The 19,994-nt window shown below is 39.7% G+C and overlaps 1 protein-coding gene across 1 annotated transcript in view; it reads right to left on the reverse strand.

Moving 5' to 3' along the window:
* Nucleotides 1-19,994, reverse strand: part of GABRB3 (gamma-aminobutyric acid type A receptor subunit beta3) — a 474,798-nt gene that overhangs the window by 4,267 nt on the left and 450,537 nt on the right. Inside the window, exon 8 of the mRNA XM_069757827.1 lies at nucleotides 17,616-17,860. Coding sequence (XP_069613928.1) covers nucleotides 17,616-17,860 — 245 coding nt within the window. The remainder of the gene's footprint in view (nucleotides 1-17,615; nucleotides 17,861-19,994) is intronic.

Consider the following 19,994-nt stretch of genomic DNA (forward strand, 5'->3'; position numbering starts at 1 on the left):
TTTTGATCTGCGGGTTTTACTGCGATTTTGACCTCACAATGGAGGTCTATGGGTGCAGAACCGCTGCGGTTCAGGAAGAAGAATTGACATGCTCCTTCTTTTTTCCGGGAGCTATTCAGCGCGGCTTTTTTTTTACAATTTCCGGACCATGTGCACAGTGTGTCCTGTTTTCCATAGGGTACAGTGTACTGTACCCTGCATGGAAAACAGCTGCGGAACCGCAGCGGCAAAACCGCCGCGGTTCCGCGGTAAAAAACGCACTGTGTGAACATGGCCTTACAGTTCGAGATTTTTTGTATCAGCACCCAGGTCTTTGTGAGATGCAGAAAATGTGAGGATATGATTTCTAGATGTATGGTAACTACCAAGAAGCATAAAGGAGGAGATGTATTGTGTTTGCTTTGCTGGTGACATTGTAAGTGAATTTTTTTCAAAATCAAGGCACAATTACCAAGCATGTTTACCACAGCATTCTGCAGCAACCTGCCATCCTGTCTGGTTTGCCTTTGGTAGAACAAACATTTCTGTTGCAACAGACCAATAATACAAAACAGACCTCCAGGCAATGCAAAAATTATGTCACCACAAAGCATAAGAATGGAATGCTGCAGCAGATGACATGTCAATGCAAAAATACCCAGACCCATATTGTTCAGTATGCCAAGCAATTAATGCCTAGCTACTTACATACCACTCCATGCTTAATTACATTCAAAAAGGAGAAATATTGGAATTTTTGGCAAAATTTCTATAACAACCTTTATTAGGTTAATGGAGGGAGGACATTAATCAATATAGCCCAGTGGCTGTTGTAGAATCTTCTCTGGGGATTCCTCTCCCATGCTGCACCCTTATGGTGACAAAAATCATTCTATGTTAAGTTGAATAAAATGGTCATCTTACACAGACTGAGGCACACCGTTGAACGCACCCCGACACATGTTTCACCGCTCTATAGCCTTGCTTTCTCAAGGGGAGGTGTGTTAATGGTCTCCTACAGGACCTTTTACATCCATGTTAACCGGTCATGTGGAATGGAATGCTGCAGATGACATGGCCTGCATAATCACCTGCCCTCTACCGAATTGACATAATAATAATTTTATTTATATAGCGCCAACATATTCCGCAGTGCTTTACAAATAATAGAGGGGATTTGTACAGACAATAGACATTACAGTGTAACAAAATCACAGTTCAAAATAGGTACCAAGAGGAGTGAGGGCCCTGCTCGCAAGCTTACAATCTATAGGAAAAAGGGAGACATGAGAGGTGGACATGGTTTGAGATGAATTGCACCACAAAGTGGAGGTAAAACAGCCTGCAAGTGCTTATCACCCCTGGAAACTCCTTTAAGACTGTTGAAAAATGCAGTTCATGTGGCCACTTGATAAAGCTTCTTAAGAGAATGCCAAAGGGTGTAAAGCTGTCATCAAATGGTGGTACTCTGAAGAGTCTGAGCTTTGACACAAATTCGGGCTTGTCTGACACGTGTTTCTTTACTCCTTGTTTCCATATGCGTTACTTGCTGGCTTTGCTGCCTTCAGTCTGAATCAACAATGTGAACATTTCAATCAGAACAAGGAATACAGACATGTCCAAACTTTTGACTGGAACTTTATATTAAGTTGTACCTTGCCTTTCAAGCAACTTTTCAGAATAAGCTGTTGAGTGTGTGAACATGATGCATAATTATATTTTTGGATATTACAGATGCATATCACAAAATTAGAATATCATTAAAAAGTTAATTTATTTTAGTTCTTCAATACAAAAAGTGAAACTCATATTATATAGAGTCATTACAAACAGAGTGATATATTTGAAGTGTTTATTTCTGTTAATGTGGATGATTTTGGCTTACATGAAAACCCAAAAGTCATTATCTCGGTAAATTAAAATAATTAACAAAAAACACCTGCAAAGTCTTCCTAAGCATTTAAAAAGGTCCCTTAGTCTGTTAAAGTAGACTCCACAATCATGGGAAAGACTACTGACTTGACAGTTATCCAGATGGCAGTCATTGATGCACTCCACAATGAGGGTAAGCCACAAAAGGTCATTGCTAAAGAGGATACAAGATAAGTGAAAGCAGTCAGAGGGGAGCGCAGAGGAATTGACCCAGGGAAGGGGAGATGAAAGGGAGTTGTCGAGCACCACCGCAGCTCCAGCTGAATACCTCCAAAGGAGGATAAGAATGTGTGTCAAACAGAAATCAGTCCCAGGAGCGCTGAAGGAAACTCAGACAACATATGTCGTTTGCCACAACGCGTTTCAACGGTAAACACCGTCTTCTTCAGGTGGGAGTTTATTAATGGGAACAGGAAGGCAGTATTTAAACAATAGACAGCCAATCACAATGCTGTTTACAGATTTACAAATTTAAAGGAACATTCACTGATAAATATAATCACATAAATTCAAAATATTAAAATCATGAAAACAAGTTTTTTTGTTTTTTTTTTTAAATCTACATATAATATTTAAAATTTAAAACCATAACACAGATAAAAAATAATAAATAAAAGTCTACACCTATATGTTCAATAATTACGACTCTTATCTAGCTACTTTCTCAATCATTAAGTTAAGCCCCTCAGGGGTTAATGTACCGAGCTTAAAAATCCCAAAACTCTCACGATTCACAAGACTATTAAAACGATCCGCCGCAGAGTCAGGTACATGATCAATAATAATTAATTTTAGCGTTTTAAGATCCTTATGGTGTGCTGTTAAAAAATGTTTTGAAAGGCTGTGCAGGAGAAAGCCATTGCGAATGTTTTGGCGATGCTTATTAAGTCTGGCGTGCATTGTTTGTATGGTTCGGCCTACATATTGCAGGCCGCACCCACATTCCAACAGGTAAACCACATATGTGGATTGGCAATTAAAATGAAAATTAATCTTGTACGAAGTGCCTGTAACATTGGATTTAAAATGAGTTACCCCATTAAGGATGGAGGTACAGCAGAGACATCTTGGGGTTTTACACTGAAAACAGCCAGGATTCAAAGGTCCTAAGGAGGTAGAAGGATCTGGTCTCAGAGTGGTGTTGCTCGGTGCAATGAGGTTGCGTAGTGTACGATTCCTCCGAAATATAGTTCTGGGGTTTGAGGGGATATGTCTGGAAAGAACTGGGTCTCCTTTAAGGATGGGCCAATATTTTGACAGGATCCTTTTAATCATACCATGAGACTGGTTGAAGGTGGTCACCAAGCTCCATCTGCCAAATGCAATATCATGTGGGGTGTTATGATCTGGTAATTCAGTACCACAATGGACATAGAAGTCAGAGCACATACAGTGACCTGACAATAACCCAAAAACATAGAACGAGCTCTGAGACGTGGGAACTCTGCTGACCACAATCCCTAATCCTCTCCAACCACACTAGAGGCAGCCGTGGATTGCGCCTAACGCTCCCTATGCAACTCGTCACAGCCTGAGAAACTAGCTAGTCTGAAGATAGAAAATAAGCCTACCTTGCCTCAGAGAAATACCCCAAAGGAAAAGGCAGCCCCCACATATAATGACTGTGAGTTAAGATGAAAAGACAAACGTAGAGATGAAATAGATTTAGCAAAGTGAGGCCCGACTTTCTGAACAGAGCGAGGATAGGAAAGGTAACTTTGCGGTCAACACAAAACCCTACAAACAACCACGCAAAGGGGGCAAAAAGACCCTCCGTACCGAACTAACGGCACGGAGGTACACCCTCTGCGTCTGAGAGCTTCCAGCAAGCAAGAAAAAAACAAATAAGCAAGCTGGACAGAAAAAGACAGCAAACAAATAGCAAAAGCGGAACTTAGCTACTCAGAGCAGCAGGCCACAGGAACGATCCAGGAGGAAACAGGTCCAATACTAGAACATTGACTGGAGGCCAGGATCAAAGCACTAGGTGGAGTTAAATAGAGCAGCACCTAACGACTTCACCGCTCACCTGAGGAAGGAAACTCAGAAGCCGCAGTACCACTCTCCTCCACCAACGGAAGCTCACAGAGAGAATCAGCCGAAGTACCACTTGTGACCACAGGAGGGAGCTCTGCCACAGAATTCACAACAGTGGGGGCAAAATTGTTTCTCCTTAATCCTATTGATACAATCTGTTTGAGTTAGAGTTTTGGCCTTCAAAAATGCATCATTAACAAGTTTCCTTGGGTATCCTTTTTGTTGGAACCTCTGATCCAAGATCTTGGCCCCTTTACAGAAATCTGAATCCCGAGTACAATTCTTACGTATTCGCCAATACTGCCCGTATGGAACATTCTGTATCCACCTAGGAAGAGGGCCGCTGTTAAAGCTTAAATAGCTGTTCACATCCACTTCTTTAAAGTATGTCCTAGTGGCAAAAATGCCAGATTCATCAACCAGTACCATCAAGTCCAAAAACTGAATGGACGTGTTGGAGATGTTGGCAGTGAAATTTAGACCCCAGGAATTTTTATTCAGATCAGAAATAAAATCAAGCGCCTCCCCCTCCGTACCAGTCCAAATTATGAAGAGGTCATCACTAAAGCGTCGATAAAACACTAATTTATCACATGTCCGTGGGGACTGCGCAATGAAGACGGACTCAAATGCCCCCATAAATAAATTTGCATAACTAGGGACGAATCTCGTCCCCATCGCGCAGCCCCTGACCTGGCGGTAGAAAACATGTTCGAAGGAGAAAATGTTGTTATAAAGTACAAATCGAATGGCATTGAGTATAAAGTCCCTTTGATCAGGGTGTAATGAAGAATCATCTGCAAGAAATTGTTGTACTGCCTCTATGCCCCTATCATGGGGAATATTTGTATAGAGGGCTTGAACGTCCATCGTAATTAAAAAACTGTTTGGGGTAGGTGCTAGCTTAAGAAGGGAATCAATGAGATGAGATGAATCCTTCAGATAGGAGTCCAATCTCATGACATACTTCTGGAGAAAAAGGTCTATGTAATGGGAAAGATTGATAGTAATTGAACCAATACCAGAAATAATAGGGTGGCCAGGGGGATTATGTGGATCTTTGTGAATTTTTGGTAAAAAATAAAAAATGGGGTTTTATAACTGGAAATGTTGAGAAATTTATACTCTTTTTTGTTTAGAATGCCCAATGAGTGAGCTCTCTTTATCAGTGCATTGTACTCAATGAATATACTAATAGAGCTATCCTGTTCTAACTTAGAGTAGAACTCGCAATCCCCTAAAAGTCTAAGCACTTCCCGAATATATGATCCCCTATTCATGACAACTACCCCACCCCCTTTGTCCGCATTTTTTATTATAATCCCCGTGTTTTCCCCTAAGGATTTGATGGCTGCTATTTCACCATTATTCAAATTTCTCCCCAATTTTTTCATGGAAGGTAGAGATCTAAGATCCTTAAATGTAAGTTGCTGAAACGTTTCTAGATGCGACCCTTTGTGGTGAACGGGGTAAAAACGACTATTAGTATTCCTAGGGGCAACATGTAAGAAAGAATCAGGCTCAACGGGAGAAGTAGTCACTGTGGGACTAGCATCAATTTTGCCATTCTCAATCAGAAAGTGGCGTTGCACAGTGAGCCTCTGTATAAAGTCATTCAAATCAAGGTAAAGTTTGAATACATTTAATGGGGAATCAGGACAGAACGACAAGCCATGTTCCAATAATGTTCTCTCATCATTACTCAAAGTATAATCTGATAAATTAAAAATATTCGAAACTATATTAGAATTCTCAGAATCAATATTCGTTCCTACCCTAACGGTTTTGCCGGTGGCCCAAATGCTTTTTTTATGTTTCTTGCCTTTACCTCTAGATCCTCTTGTTCTCTTTTCCTTTTTATCTTTGAATGGTGGCCTGGTACCACCTGAAAAAAATGAGTAATTTTTGAATTTTGTGGATCAATCCTAAGAGGGGAAGATAAAGTGAAAGACTCTTGTTGAAGGGGCGTAACCAATTCATTACTCTCTACTATATTGGACTCTAAGATGTCACTAACTGGCAACACCGGGGGGGCATGTGACCTAGCGGTAGGGAAAAATTGGGTAAGAGATTGAGAGATAGGAGATGTCACATGGATTGAAAATTGCGAAAGATCATGAGAGGTTTCTACTTCATTTAACATGGGGTGAACATCATTCATGGGTGGTTGTGTCATTGTATTTGGCAAGTTAGGGGTCATCATGGGCAAGTTTTCCAAAGAAGAGCATGATTCAGCAATATTGTTACTACCTGCTGTTCCAGACATTTTAGAATGTGTTCGGGTCATATTGGTACTACCTTTCAGACTATCTCTATGTTGCTTATAAAAAATTTTTATGCTGTGTATTACACAAAATTAACAGAGAGTTATTTGAATCATCCTCATTGGAGGGTGTCAAATCATTAATAGCATTAGTTTCCATGTGGGTAGCTACATTGCTTGAAATGTCTGGAACAACAGGTAGTAACAATATTGCTGAATCATGCTCATGATCTTTCGCAATTTTCAATCCATGTGACATCTCCTATCTCTCAATCTCTTATCCAATTTTTCCCTACCGCTAGGTCACATGCCCCCCCGGTGTTGCCAGTTAGTGACATCTTAGAGTCCAATATAGTAGAGAGTAATGAATTGGTTACGCCCCTTCAACAAGAGTCTTTCACTTTATCTTCCCCTCTTAGGATTGATCCACAAAATTCAAAAATTACTCATTTTTTTCAGGTGGTACCAGGCCACCATTCAAAGATAAAAAGGAAAAGAGAACAAGAGGATCTAGAGGTAAAGGCAAGAAACATAAAAAAAGCATTTGGGCCACCGGCAAAACCGTTAGGGTAGGAACGAATATTGATTCTGAGAATTCTAATATAGTTTCGAATATTTTTAATTTATCAGATTATACTTTGAGTAATGATGAGAGAACATTATTGGAACATGGCTTGTCGTTCTGTCCTGATTCCCCATTAAATGTATTCAATCTTTACCTTGATTTGAATGACTTTATACAGAGGCTCACTGTGCAACGCCACTTTCTGATTGAGAATGGCAAAATTGATGCTAGTCCTACAGTGACTACTTCTCCCGTTGAGCCTGATTCTTTCTTACATGTTGCCCCTAGGAATACTAATAGTCGTTTTTACCCCGTTCACCACAAAGGGTCGCATCTAGAAATGTTTCAGCAACTTATATTTAAGGATCTTAGATCTCTACCTTCCATGAAAAAATTGGGGAGAAATTTGAATAATGGTGAAATAGCAGCCATCAAATCCTTACGGGATAACACGGGGATTATAATAAAAAATGCGGACAAAGGGGGTGGGGTAGTTTTCATGAGTAGGGGATCATATATTCGGGAAGCGCTTAGACTTTTAGGGGATTCCGAGTTCTACTCTAAGTTAGAACAGGATAGCTCTATTAGTATATTCATTGAGTACAATGCACTGATAAAGGGAGCTCACTCATTGGGCATTCTAAACAAAAAAGAGTATAAATTTCTCAACATTTCCAGTTATAAAACCCCATTTTTTATTTTTTACCAAAAATTCACAAAGATCCACATAATCCCCCTGGTCGCCCTATTATTTCTGGTATTGGTTCAATTACTAGCAATCTTTCCCATTACATAGACCTTTTTATCCAGAAGTATGTCATGAGATTGGACTCCTATCTGAAGGATTCATCTCATCTCATTGATTCCCTTCTTAAGCTAGCACCTACCCCAAACAGTTTTTTAATTACGATGGACATTCAAGCCCTCTATACAAATATTCCCCATGATAGGGGCATAGAGGCAGTACAACAATTTCTTGCAGATGATTCTTCATTACACCCTGATCAAAGGGACTTTATACTCAATGCCATTCGATTTGTACTTTATAACAACATTTTCTCCTTCGAACATGTTTTCTACCGCCAGGTCAGGGGCTGCGCGATGGGGACGAGATTCGCCCCTAGTTATGCAAAATTGTTTATGGGGGCATTTGAGTCCGTCTTCATCACGCAGTCCCCACGGACATGTGATAAATTAGCGTTTTATCGACGCTTTATTGATGACCTCTTCATAATTTGGACTGGTACGGAGGGGGAGGCGCTTGATTTTATTTCTGATCTGAATAAAAATTCCTGGGGTCTAAATTTCACTGCCAACATCTCCAACACGTCCATTCAGTTTTTGGACTTGATGGTACTGGTTGATGAATCTGGCATTTTTGCCACTAGGACATACTTTAAAGAAGTGGATGTGAACAGCTATTTAAGCTTTAACAGCGGCCATCTTCCTAGGTGGATACAGAATGTTCCATACGGGCAGTATTGGCGAATACGTAAGAATTGTACTCGGGACTCAGATTTCTGTAAAGGGGCCAAGATCTTGGATCAGAGGTTCCAACAAAAAGGATACCCAAGGAAACTTGTTAATGATGCATTTTTGAAGGCCAAAACTCTAACTCAAATGGATTGTATCAATAGGATTAAGGAGAAAGCAATTTTGTCCCCACATGATATTGCATTTGGCAGATGGAGCTTGGTGACCACCTTCAACCAGTCTCATGGTATGATTAAAAGGATCCTGTCAAAATATTGGCCCATCCTTAAAGGAGACCCAGTTCTATCCAGACATATCCCCTCAAACCCCAGAACTATATTTCAGAGGAATCGTACACTACGCAACCTCATTGCACCGAGCAACACCACTCTGAGACCAGATCCTTCTACCTCCTTAGGACCTTTGAACCCTGGCTGTTTTCAGTGTAAAACCCCAAGATGTCTCTGCTGTACCTCCATCCTTAATGGGGTAACTCATTTTAAATCCAATGTTACAGGCACTTCGTACAAGATTAATTTTCATTTAAATTGCCAATCCACATATGTGGTTTACCTGTTGGAATGTGGGTGCGGCCTGCAATATGTAGGCCGAACCATACAAACAATGCACGCCAGACTTAATAAGCATTGCCAAAACATTCGCAATGGCTTTCTCCTGCACAGCCTTTCAAAACATTTTTTAACAGCACACCATAAGGATCTTAAAACGCTAAAATTAATTATTATTGATCATGTACCTGACTCTGCGGCGGATCGTTTTAATAGTCTTGTGAATCGTGAGAGTTTTTGGATTTTTAAGCTCGGTACATTAACCCCTGAGGGGCTTAACTTAATGATTGAGAAAGTAGCTAGATAAGAGTCGTAATTATTGAACATATAGGTGTAGACTTTTATTTATTATTTTTTATCTGTGTTATGGTTTTAAATTTTAAATATTATATGTAGATTTAAAAAAAAAAAAAAACCTTGTTTTCAAGATTTTAATATTTTGAATTTATGTGATTATATTTATCAGTGAATGTTCCTTTAAATTTGTAAATCTGTAAACAGCATTGTGATTGGCTGTCTATTGTTTATTAATGGGAACAGGAAGGCAGTATTTAAACTCCCACCTGAAGAAGACGGTGTTTACCGTTGAAACGCGTTGTGGCAAATGACATATGTTGTCTGAGTTTCCTTCAGCGCTCCTGGGACTGATTGCTAAACAGGATGGCTGTTCAGAGAGCTGTATCCAAGCAAATTAATGTAAAGTTGAATGGATCGAAAAAGTGTGGTTGGAAAAAGGTGCAAAAGCAACCGGGATAACTGCAGCCTTGAAAGGATTGTTAAGAAAAGGCTATTCAAAAAATTGGGGGACATTCACAAGGAGTTGAGTGCTGCTGGAGTCACTGCTTCAAGAGCCACACACAATCCAAGCTGCTTGAGGTCTAGTGTGAAGTTTCCACAGTCACTGATGGTTTTGGGAAGCCATGTTATCTGCTGGTGTAGGTCCACTGTGTTTTATCAAGATCAAAGTCAGCACAGCAGTCAACCAGGACATTTTAGAGCACTTCATGCCTCCCTCTGCTGACAAGCTTTTTGGAGGTGGAAATTTCATTCTCCAGCAGGAGTTGGTACCTGTCCACACTGCCAAAAGTACCAATACCTGGTTTAAAAATAACAGCATCACTGTGCTTGCTTGGCCAGCAAACTCGACCAACCTTAACCCCATAGAGAATCTAGTAGGTATTGTCAACAGGATGATGAGAGACACCAGACCCAACAATTCAGATGAGCTGAAGGCTGCTATCACAGCAACCTGGGCTTCCACAACACCTCAGCAGTGTCACAGGCTGATCGCCTCCATGCCACGCTGCATGATGCAGTAATTGATGCAAAAGGAGCTCAGACCAAGTGTTAAGTGCATTTACTGAACATACATTTCAATAGGCCAACATTTCAGATTTTAAAATAATTTTTCAAGCTGGTGTTATGAAGTATTCCAACTTACTGAGATAATGACTTTTAGGTTTTCATTGACTGTAAACAATTATCATCAACATTAACAGAAATAAACAGTTGAAATAGATCACTCTGTTTGTAATGACTCTATATAATATGAGAATCACTTTTTGTATTGAAGAACTGGATTAAATTAACTTTTTGATGATATTCTAATTTCGCGAGAAGCACCTGTATGTCATTCCTATTCAGCTTCCTTCAGCACTTTTTACCTCTTTAGGACCCTACTCTAATTTTAAGCTCTCTCTAAGCTAATAGGTGGAGAGCAACTGTATACTGAAAGAGGTATTCTTGCTCTTTTTTCCCTGCAACACGGAGACATAAGTAGCAGTATGGAATACATTAAATTGCAGTACTGAGCAGTGTGGCTGTGAATTCAGCAATGATGTTTAATGCTTTCACTGAAAGAAGAAGAATGATTTGCCTGGTCTCTAACTGCCTGGGCACTCACTATGCAGAGCTCTTTTCACTCCACCATCCCCTCTACATACAGTGCCTTGCAAAAGTATTCGGCCCCTCAAACTTTTCAAGCATTTTGGAAATCATTTTGTATCCAAATTTGGCTTTAAACTTCTCCACAACAGTATCACAGACCTGCATGTTGTGTTCCTTGGTCTTCATGATGCTCTTTGCTTCAAACAGAACCCTGAAACTATCACAGAGCAGGTGCATTTATATGGAGACTTGATTACACACAGGTGGATTATGTTTATCATCATTAGGCATTTAGGGCAACATTGGATCATTCAGAGATCCACAATGAACTTCTGGAATGAGTTTGCTGCACTGAAAGTAAAGGCGCCAAATAATATTGCACTTCCCCCTTTTCAGTTTTTGAATTTCCACAAAAATTTAAAATAACCAATAAATTTCGTTCAACTTCACAATTGTGTTCCACTTGTTGATAGTTCACAAAAAATGTACATTTGGTATCTTTGTGTTTGAAGCATGATATGTGGGAAAAGGTTGAAAAGTTCCCAGAGGCCAAATACTTTCACAAGGCACTGTATACTTTAATGAGCTCTTTAACCTTATACTTCACTGGACAGATAGTGCATCTTGCCAGATTGAGGCTCTCACGGACTGATATTGAGACCTTGTGATCATGACTTCTGACTTCCGGTAAGTCAGAAATTGAGTTGTAATTAAAAAAATGCTGGAGTGGTGCTCTTTTATTAGATTTCATTAAATTCATTTATTTACCTGACTTGTGAAAAGTGGAATTTATGTTTGACATTAAGAATTTGAGTAATGACACCTTCTGCATAGAACATCATAATATGTTGATAATATACAGCTCTGGCAAATATTAAGAGACCACTGCAAAAATTTCAGTTTGTCTGATTTTTCTCTTTATATGTATATTTTTGAGTAAAATGTTAATTGCTCTTTCATTCTATAAACTACTAACAACATGTCTTCAAATTTCCAAGCACTAAATGTTGTATTTATTTTCAGAAAAGGAGAATTGGTCAAAAGAACAAAAAAATGCAGTGCTTGCAGACCTCAAATAATGCTAAGAAAACAAGTTCATAATCAGAAACAACAATACTAATGTTTTAACTCAGGAAGAGTTCAGAAATCAATATTTTGTGGAATAACCATGATTTTTATTAACAGCTTTCATGCGTCTTGGCATGCCTTCCACCAGTCTTTCCACTGCTTTTGGGTGACCTTATGCCACTCCTGGTACAAAAATTTAAGCAGTTCTTGGTTTGATGGCTTGTGACTATCCATCTTCTTCTTGATTACATTCCAGAGGTTTTCAATGGGGTTCAGGTTTGAAGATTGGGCTGGCCATGACAGGGATATTATGTAGTGGTCCTTCATCCACACATTCATTGACCTAGCTGTGTGGCATGGTGCATTGTCCTGCTGGAAAAACCAGTCCTCGGAGTTGGAGAACATAGCTTGAGCAGAAGGGAACAACTTTTTCCAGGATAACCTTGTATGCGACTTGATTCATACATCCTTTGCAATGATTAACCTGCCCAATTCCAGCCTTGCTGAAGCACCCCTAGATGATCACCGATCCTCCACCAAATTTCACAGTGGGTGCAAGACACCGTGGCTTGTACGCCTCTCCAGATCTCCGTCTAACTATTAGACGACTAGGTGTTGGGCAAAGCTGAAAATTAGACTCATCAGAGAAGATTACCTTACTACAGTCCTCTATGGTCCAATCCTTATGGTTTTTGGCAAACTTCAGCCTGGCTCTCCTTTGCTTCTCATTGATGAAAGGCTTTTTTTCTAACTTTATATGACTTGAGTCCTGCCTCTAGGAGCCTGTTACGAACTGTTCTTGCCGTGCACTTCACCCCAGCTGCCATTTGCCATTCCTATTGTAGGTCACATGATGTCATCCTGCGGTTGCTGAGAGACATTCGAGTAAGATGACGATCATTCCGGGCAGTGGAGAGTCGTTTTCGCCCTCTGCCAGTCTGTAGCTTTGTTGTCGCTCTTCCATCAAAGTTTTTATCCTCTTAATATATTGCAATCATCATATTATATAGCACTGTGTACTTACAATTGCCATTCTACCCAGTTAATTATTCTCTTTTCTCTGCTCTATGTAGAAACAGGAAGTCTCTTGTCCCTGCATGACATATTCCCCTCTTCAACTCTTGACCCAATTGCTCCCCCTGCAAAGGACTTTTACAGTGACTCATAACTTGTGCAGAGAAAATTGGTTTCATGTTTCTACATAGAGCTTGGAAGAATTCAGACAGTCAGTTTTTAATCACGTGATGTCATGAACCTAATGGAAAACAGAAAAATTAACTGGGTAGAAAGGTTAAAAAGAGCAATTGTAAGTACCCAGAGCTATGATGACTGCAATATATTAAGAGTGTAACAACACTGGATATCTTTAATGTGGCAGAGGGGTAGGAAAGGGGGAGATGAGTGAAGATGCCCCCCAGCAACTACAATCACTCTGATTTTGAACAGCCAATCAGTATTTCTCAGTGTTTCAGGCAATTAAATTGTCTGAAACACTGATGTCCAGCCTATGATCGGTGCTGTAAGAGATCATAGGCTGGAGCTTAGTAATGCCAGCATCACCAGGGTCAGGTCTGATTGATGACGCTTATCGCACCAATCAGAGTGCAGACACGCGATCTGTCTACTCTGTGACAGCTATGTAGTTCCTCATTCTGGATTCTAGATGTGAGGAGAGCAGTCACTAAGACATCTGTCATGCTGTGCTGGGCCTTGCGGTGCCACAAACTTTTTAAAGCCTGTGCCATCACTGCTGGTGTTCCTGCTACTGCTGAGGAAGAAAGAAGACGCTCCTGATTCTTGCCTGATCCGTTACTGATCTTTCCTATTCCACCCCAAATACCCTCCCACTCCTTTTGCCACTTTTTATTCCTCTCCCAACCTCCCCACCCCTCCTTCTGCCACCAAGCACTGATCAGTACTTGAGCACTCTTTATTTTTTCAGTTCTTTTTTATGCGTCCTGCAGATGCTGAGCACTGATCAGTGATGCAAATCAATGATCCACACTCATGCTCGCTGTTTGCCAGACCTTCTTTTTTTGTCTCTGTCTATATTTTCACCACCCCCTTTGTACCACCTCCATGCGTGTGTCCTGTAGCCACCAAGCATTGATTAAAGATGCAAAACAATGATCCACACTAATGCTCACAGCTTTTTCTCTACCCTCCTCCCCTTGCAACACCTAAATGTGTGCTTCCAAAAGCTGCCGAGCCACTGATCAGACGCACACCACTGATCATCACCTGTACTCATCTTTTGGCAAGGACTTTTTTCCTGTCTATTTTTTAATCCCATTTTTGCACCACATAAGTGTGTGCGTCTTACAGCCGTCGAGTGATGATTATTGGTGCACATCAGCGATGGGCCTCCAGTTGTTTTTTTTGTGTAAAAAAAAAATCAAAATAATAATAATTTAGATTAGCTTATTGGACTAGTTTAGCAATTTAGTTAGGGAGAGTAAAAATATACTGCAATGATCATCTACTACAGTATTTTTTTATTGAATTGAGTCAGGGTTAGTGTCACATAGTAAAGAGTAAACCAAAAATTAAAAAAAAATGAATAAGATTAGTTGACAGGATTAGATTAGGGACAGTAAAAATATACTGTAATAATCTGTGTCTACTACAGTATTTTTTACTGAATTTATTAGGGTTAGAGTCAGCGCAGAAAAGAAGGAATCACATCTGTGCATGTGTCTTAAAGCCTCTGATTGTTGCATTTTTGGGGGGGTGTAAAAAAATAAAAAAAATAGGTTAAAGACAGTAAAATATACAGCAGTAATTGGCATCTACTACAGTATTTTTTACTGACTGAACTTAGTTAGGGTTAGTGTCAGTGCAGAAAAAAAGAATCACCCCATTCGTGTGTTCTACAGCCTCCAATTGTTGCATTTTTTGGGTGCAAAAAAAATGTAAATTTATATTAGGGATAATAAAAATATACTGCAGTAATGGTCGTCTATTACAGTATTTTTTACTGAATATAGTCAAGGTCAATATAAGAAAGTTGCGGACGCTCAGCAATTTTTTTTTTTACTGATATCCGTTTAGTAAGTTTGTTTTTTATTTTACCAAATTTTTATATTCTTATCTTGGTCTACACCAAGCACTCACACACAAACGAGAATAAAAGTTTGGTACACACATAAATACCGCATACGTGAAAAATGTACCACTCATCCCAATCACTGTATTCAGAGGAGGAGGCATACGCCTTCCTTGCCTCTGATACTGATAGTGAGAGAGAGGATCCCACCAACTTTTATTTTTCCTCTTCCTCTTACTCAAGTGATACTGGACACATAACAGAAAATGAACCCAGGCCAGAAAATGAACCAGTGCCAACCATTACTGACCCATTATGGACCTCACCCCCTGAAGATTAGGAGCCACTGGTTCCTTTTTTTGTGGTGCAATCCAGAATCAAATTTGACACCACTGACCAGACAGAAATAAACATTTTCAAACTTCATTTTTTTAAAACTCATGGTGGCTGAGACAAATTTGTATGCCCAGCAATTTTTGGCACAAAACCACCTGTCATCCTTTTCCTTGTAGACGAAGTAGAAATTATGACATTTTGGGGCCTGGTCCTTCACATGGAGTTACTGATGAAGCCAAAATTTCAGAAATATTGGAGTGTTGACGTTTTAAACCTTATAACTTTCTACCAAAAAAATGTTGTTTCAAAAATTGTGCTGATGTAAAGTAGACATATGGGAAATGTTATTTATTAACTATTTTATGTGACATATCTCTTTGACTTAAGGGCATACAAATTACAAGCTTGAAAATTCCAAAAATTTCCATATTTTCACCAAATTTCAAATTTTTTCACAAATAAACAAAAATCTTATTGAATAAATTTTACCACTATCATGTAGTAAAATGATAGTCATGAAAAACAGTCTCAGAATCAGTGGGATCCGTTGAAGCGTTCTAGAGTTATTACCTTATAAATTGACACTGGTTAGAATTGTAAAATTTGGCCTGGTCATGAAGGTAAAAACAGGCTTGGGGTTGAAGGGTTTAAATGTATATATTTAAGCAACAGAAGTGTCTCTTAATGTGGTGCTGTAGTATAGGATTTGCTAAACAAATGGATATGTCTATTTCTGTAACTTAATATAGAGATTAATAAATGGATATGTCACTTTCTGTAACTTAATATAGAGATTTATATATTGAAGTACCATACTCTTTTGAGCTATTTGGTGGAAACCATGATGATCAGACAGGCACACATAATTATTATTCACCGTTTATTTCTGTTCACTGAGCATGCCATTCAGATCCTGTGTTTAGCTGCTGAGTTTACAATGCTGACAAAATTGTCAGACCTGAGTATGCCAGGCGTAAAGTATAAAGTATTTCTCCTTCTTATCAGACCGGAACTGATTAAATAAATGTTTCAACTATATTATCATTAAATGATGGAGCCGGGCACACATGGCGAACTGCATGAGAGCATTGACGGTATTGCCTAAATTGAAATTTCAGTGAAGTGGTGATTTTGTTTACTGCTGCAAAATTTATGTGTTCAGATTTATTACAGGACATGTTTATTTTAAAAGTGCTTTGAAAGAGATTGTACATGTTTACGGATTTAGGTCTGAGACTGTATTAGATTGTATTTCGCTCTTGTTCCTAAAAAGTGCAGCATTAAAAATGGTGGGTTAACGTGTACATTAGATTAGTGCTCTGTGACAGAAAGATATGCTACAGTTACAGACTGCCTACTCTAAAGACTCCCTAGAGCAGGGGTGTCAAACTGCATTCCTCGAGGGCCGCAAACCGTGCATGTCTTCAAGGTTTCCTTAGCATTGCACAAGGTGCTCGAATCATCCTCTGTGCAGGTGATTAAATTATCACCTGTGCAATACAAGGAAATCCAGAAAACATGACCTGTTTGCGGCCCTTGAGGAATGCAGTTTGACACCCCTGCCCTTGAGTGTCATGGCTTTGGTAATTGATGGAGCAATGACAACTTTGATGGATCTTGACAGATCCTATTGTCTCCTAATTTGTCCTTTAGTTTCATCTAGGTTTCTGTGTACAGTGAAAAGCTAACCTTGTACACCATTCTTGTTAGGAAAAGCAGATGATCTGACACAGTGGTACCCTGGGGGTATAAGAAAAAGAGCCTAAAGCAGGGGTGTCAAACTGCATTCCTCGAGGGCTGCAAACAGGTCATGTTTTCAGGATTTCCTTGTACTGCACAGGTGATAATTTAATCACCTACACAAATAATGAGTTGGTGATTAAATTATCACCTGTGCAGTACAAGGAAATCCTGAAAACATGACTTGTTTGCAGCCCTCGAGGAATGCAGTTTGACACCCCTGGCCTAAGGGATTAAATTGAGGTCAAAAGGTATCTAAGGCTATGTGCACACGTTCGGGTTTTTTTCGCATTTTTTCGCTGTAAAAACGCTATAAAAACTCATTAAAAATGCATACATTATGCATCCTATCATTTAGAGTGCATTCTGCATGTTTTGTGCACATGATGCCTTTTTTCTGCGAAAAAAACACATTGCGGTAAAAAAAGCAGCATGTTCATTAATTTTGCGGATTTTCAGCGTTTTTCCCGCTATTCTATGCATTTGGGAAAAAATGCAAAAAAAAACGCAAAAAAAAAAACGTATGCGGATTTCTGGCAGAAATGTCCGGTTTTTGTCAGGAAAATTTCTGCAAGAAATCCTGACGTGTTCACATACTCTAAAAGTGCAATTCTTTACCCTTTAAACATTAAGCACTGCTTTGAGGAGTCTACCTCAATTAAAAAGGACATCATAATAACTATGTGTGATTTGATAGAAATACAACAAAAAGAGTTTTACCCGGTTACTTTCAAATTTGGAGCGATCGTTATTTGCCTTAGCTGTCTTCTCTGCAAGCTTCTTTTGCATTTGTGGACCTCTTCCAAAAAAGATGTAATTGACAAAGGCATACTCAAGCAAGGCCAAAAATACAAATACAAAGCATCCCATCAAATACATGTCAATGGCTTTAACATATGGGATTTTAGGTAATGTCTCTCGGAGATGAGTGTTGATGGTTGTCATAGTCAGTACAGTAGTGATACCTGAAAAAGAAATAAGAATTCAATAACAGATAAATATATCAAAAGAAAGAATATAAAGAAATTAAAGAAAAATAAGAAAAATACCGTAGACACTTTTGCTGCAGTTGATCACCAGTTACTACTAGTGATGACCAAATACATTCAGCATTATTCGTTACTCGCATGAATAGTTTGGTCTCAGGCTATTCGTTACTCAGTAAGTAATTAGGTATTCGCTAGAGTATATGTGAGTGACCTGCCCGGCATATTTGGTGCTTTATTTGCAGCCAATGAACATGCTGGGATGGCTTGCCAATCACAGCAATGCCGGCATTATCTTTTATTTGGCATTACTGTGATTGGCTGGCCTTTCAGCCTCATAGGGACTATTTAAAGGCTGTGGCGCCATCTTGCACACATTGCATCCGGAAACAGCATAGAGAGAGTGTAGTTTCAGCGTAGGGAGAGTGATATGAGGTTACAGTGAGCGTTTTTTATTCCAAAAAGCTCTTTTAAGAGCTAAAGATTGTGAAGAGATTACTTGTTTGTTAGGTGAGGATTTGAGCAGCGAGAGATTTAATAGGATGAAGGGTGAAAGGGAGGCACCTGGGTGTTCTTATTATTGCAAGTACATGGTGCAGATCTCTGCTATGTTCTAATGTGTTGTATAGTAGTCAGAATTAGGAACAGACTGTGAGATTAGGGTGAAATAGGGAGGGTTTCATCCACTACAAAAATATAAAAATCAGTTATTTGTAGAGGGAAAAAGTGTTAAGTAGTACCAACATATACAAAACCATTTCTTTCGAGCTACATAATATTCCTGTGCAGCAGCCTATATATTTTTTTTTTTTTTACCATTGAATAATATTCCTCAGTGGCTGCATATGGTTACATCCATTTTAAAATCTAATTGCTAAATAATATTCCTCATCTATTGCTTATAATCAACTATATAATTATCTAAGGGTCACTTCCATCTGTCCTTCTGTCTGTCACGGATATTCATTGGTCGCTCTGTCTGTCATGGAATCCAAGTCGCTGATTGGTTGTGGCAAAACGCCCACGACCATTGCCACGACCAATCAGCGACGGGCGCAGCCCGGTGGCAACATGGCCGCTCCTTCCTCCCTGCAGTCAGTGCCCGCTCCATACTCCCCGCAGTCACCGCTCACACAGGGTTAATGCCAGCAGTAATGGACCGCGTTATGCCGCAGGTAACTCACTCCGTTACCGCCGCTATTAACCCTGTGTGACCAAGTTTTTACTATTGATGCTGCCTAAGCAGCATCAAGAGTAAAAGGATCTAATGTTAAAAATGATAAAAAAGTAAAAAATCATTATATACTCACCTTCTGCCAACTTTCCCGCTCCTCGCGATGCTCCGGTGACCGCTCCATGCAAGCGGCAGGTTCCGGTGGCAAGGATGGTATGCGACAAGGACCTGCCATGACGTCACGGTCATGTGACCGCGACCTCATCACAGGTCCTGTGCGCCTGTGTGAGAAGGACCTGCCATGACATCACGGTTATGTGACCGCGATGTCATCACGGGTCCTGCGCTACCAACCCTTGGACCGGAAGCTGCCGAGTGCACCGCACACAGGCGACATGACTACAGGGGCTCCCTCGGAAGGTGAGTATGTTTATTTTTTATTTTTTAACCTGTGACATACGTGGCTGGGCAATATTCTACGTAGCTGGGCAATATACTACGTGACTGGCCAATATACTACGTGGCTGGGCAATATACTACGTGGCCCTGTGCTGTATACTACGTCACTGGGCAATATACTACATTACTGGGCAATATACTACGTGGATGGGCAATATACTATGTGACTGGGCAATATACTATGTGGCTGGGCAATATACTACGTGGTTGGGCAATATACTACGTGGCTATGCAATATACTACGTGGACATGCATATTCTAAAATATCTGATGCGTTAGAATCGGGCCACCATCTAGTGCCTAATATTTATCTAACAGTTGTGCAAAAGGCACAATCCGTGTAGAGATAATCTTATATGATAATTTAGGAGAGGGAATAATCTTCATTACTCCACATTTGGAGTGTGTTAGCAGGGAGATCTTTAAAAAATCATAATTTTCTATTTGTTTAAATATTGCGTATATTATTATTATTATTAT

Source organism: Ranitomeya imitator, chromosome 3 (genome assembly GCF_032444005.1).
Source record: "Ranitomeya imitator isolate aRanImi1 chromosome 3, aRanImi1.pri, whole genome shotgun sequence".
NCBI lineage: Eukaryota > Metazoa > Chordata > Amphibia > Anura > Dendrobatidae > Ranitomeya > Ranitomeya imitator.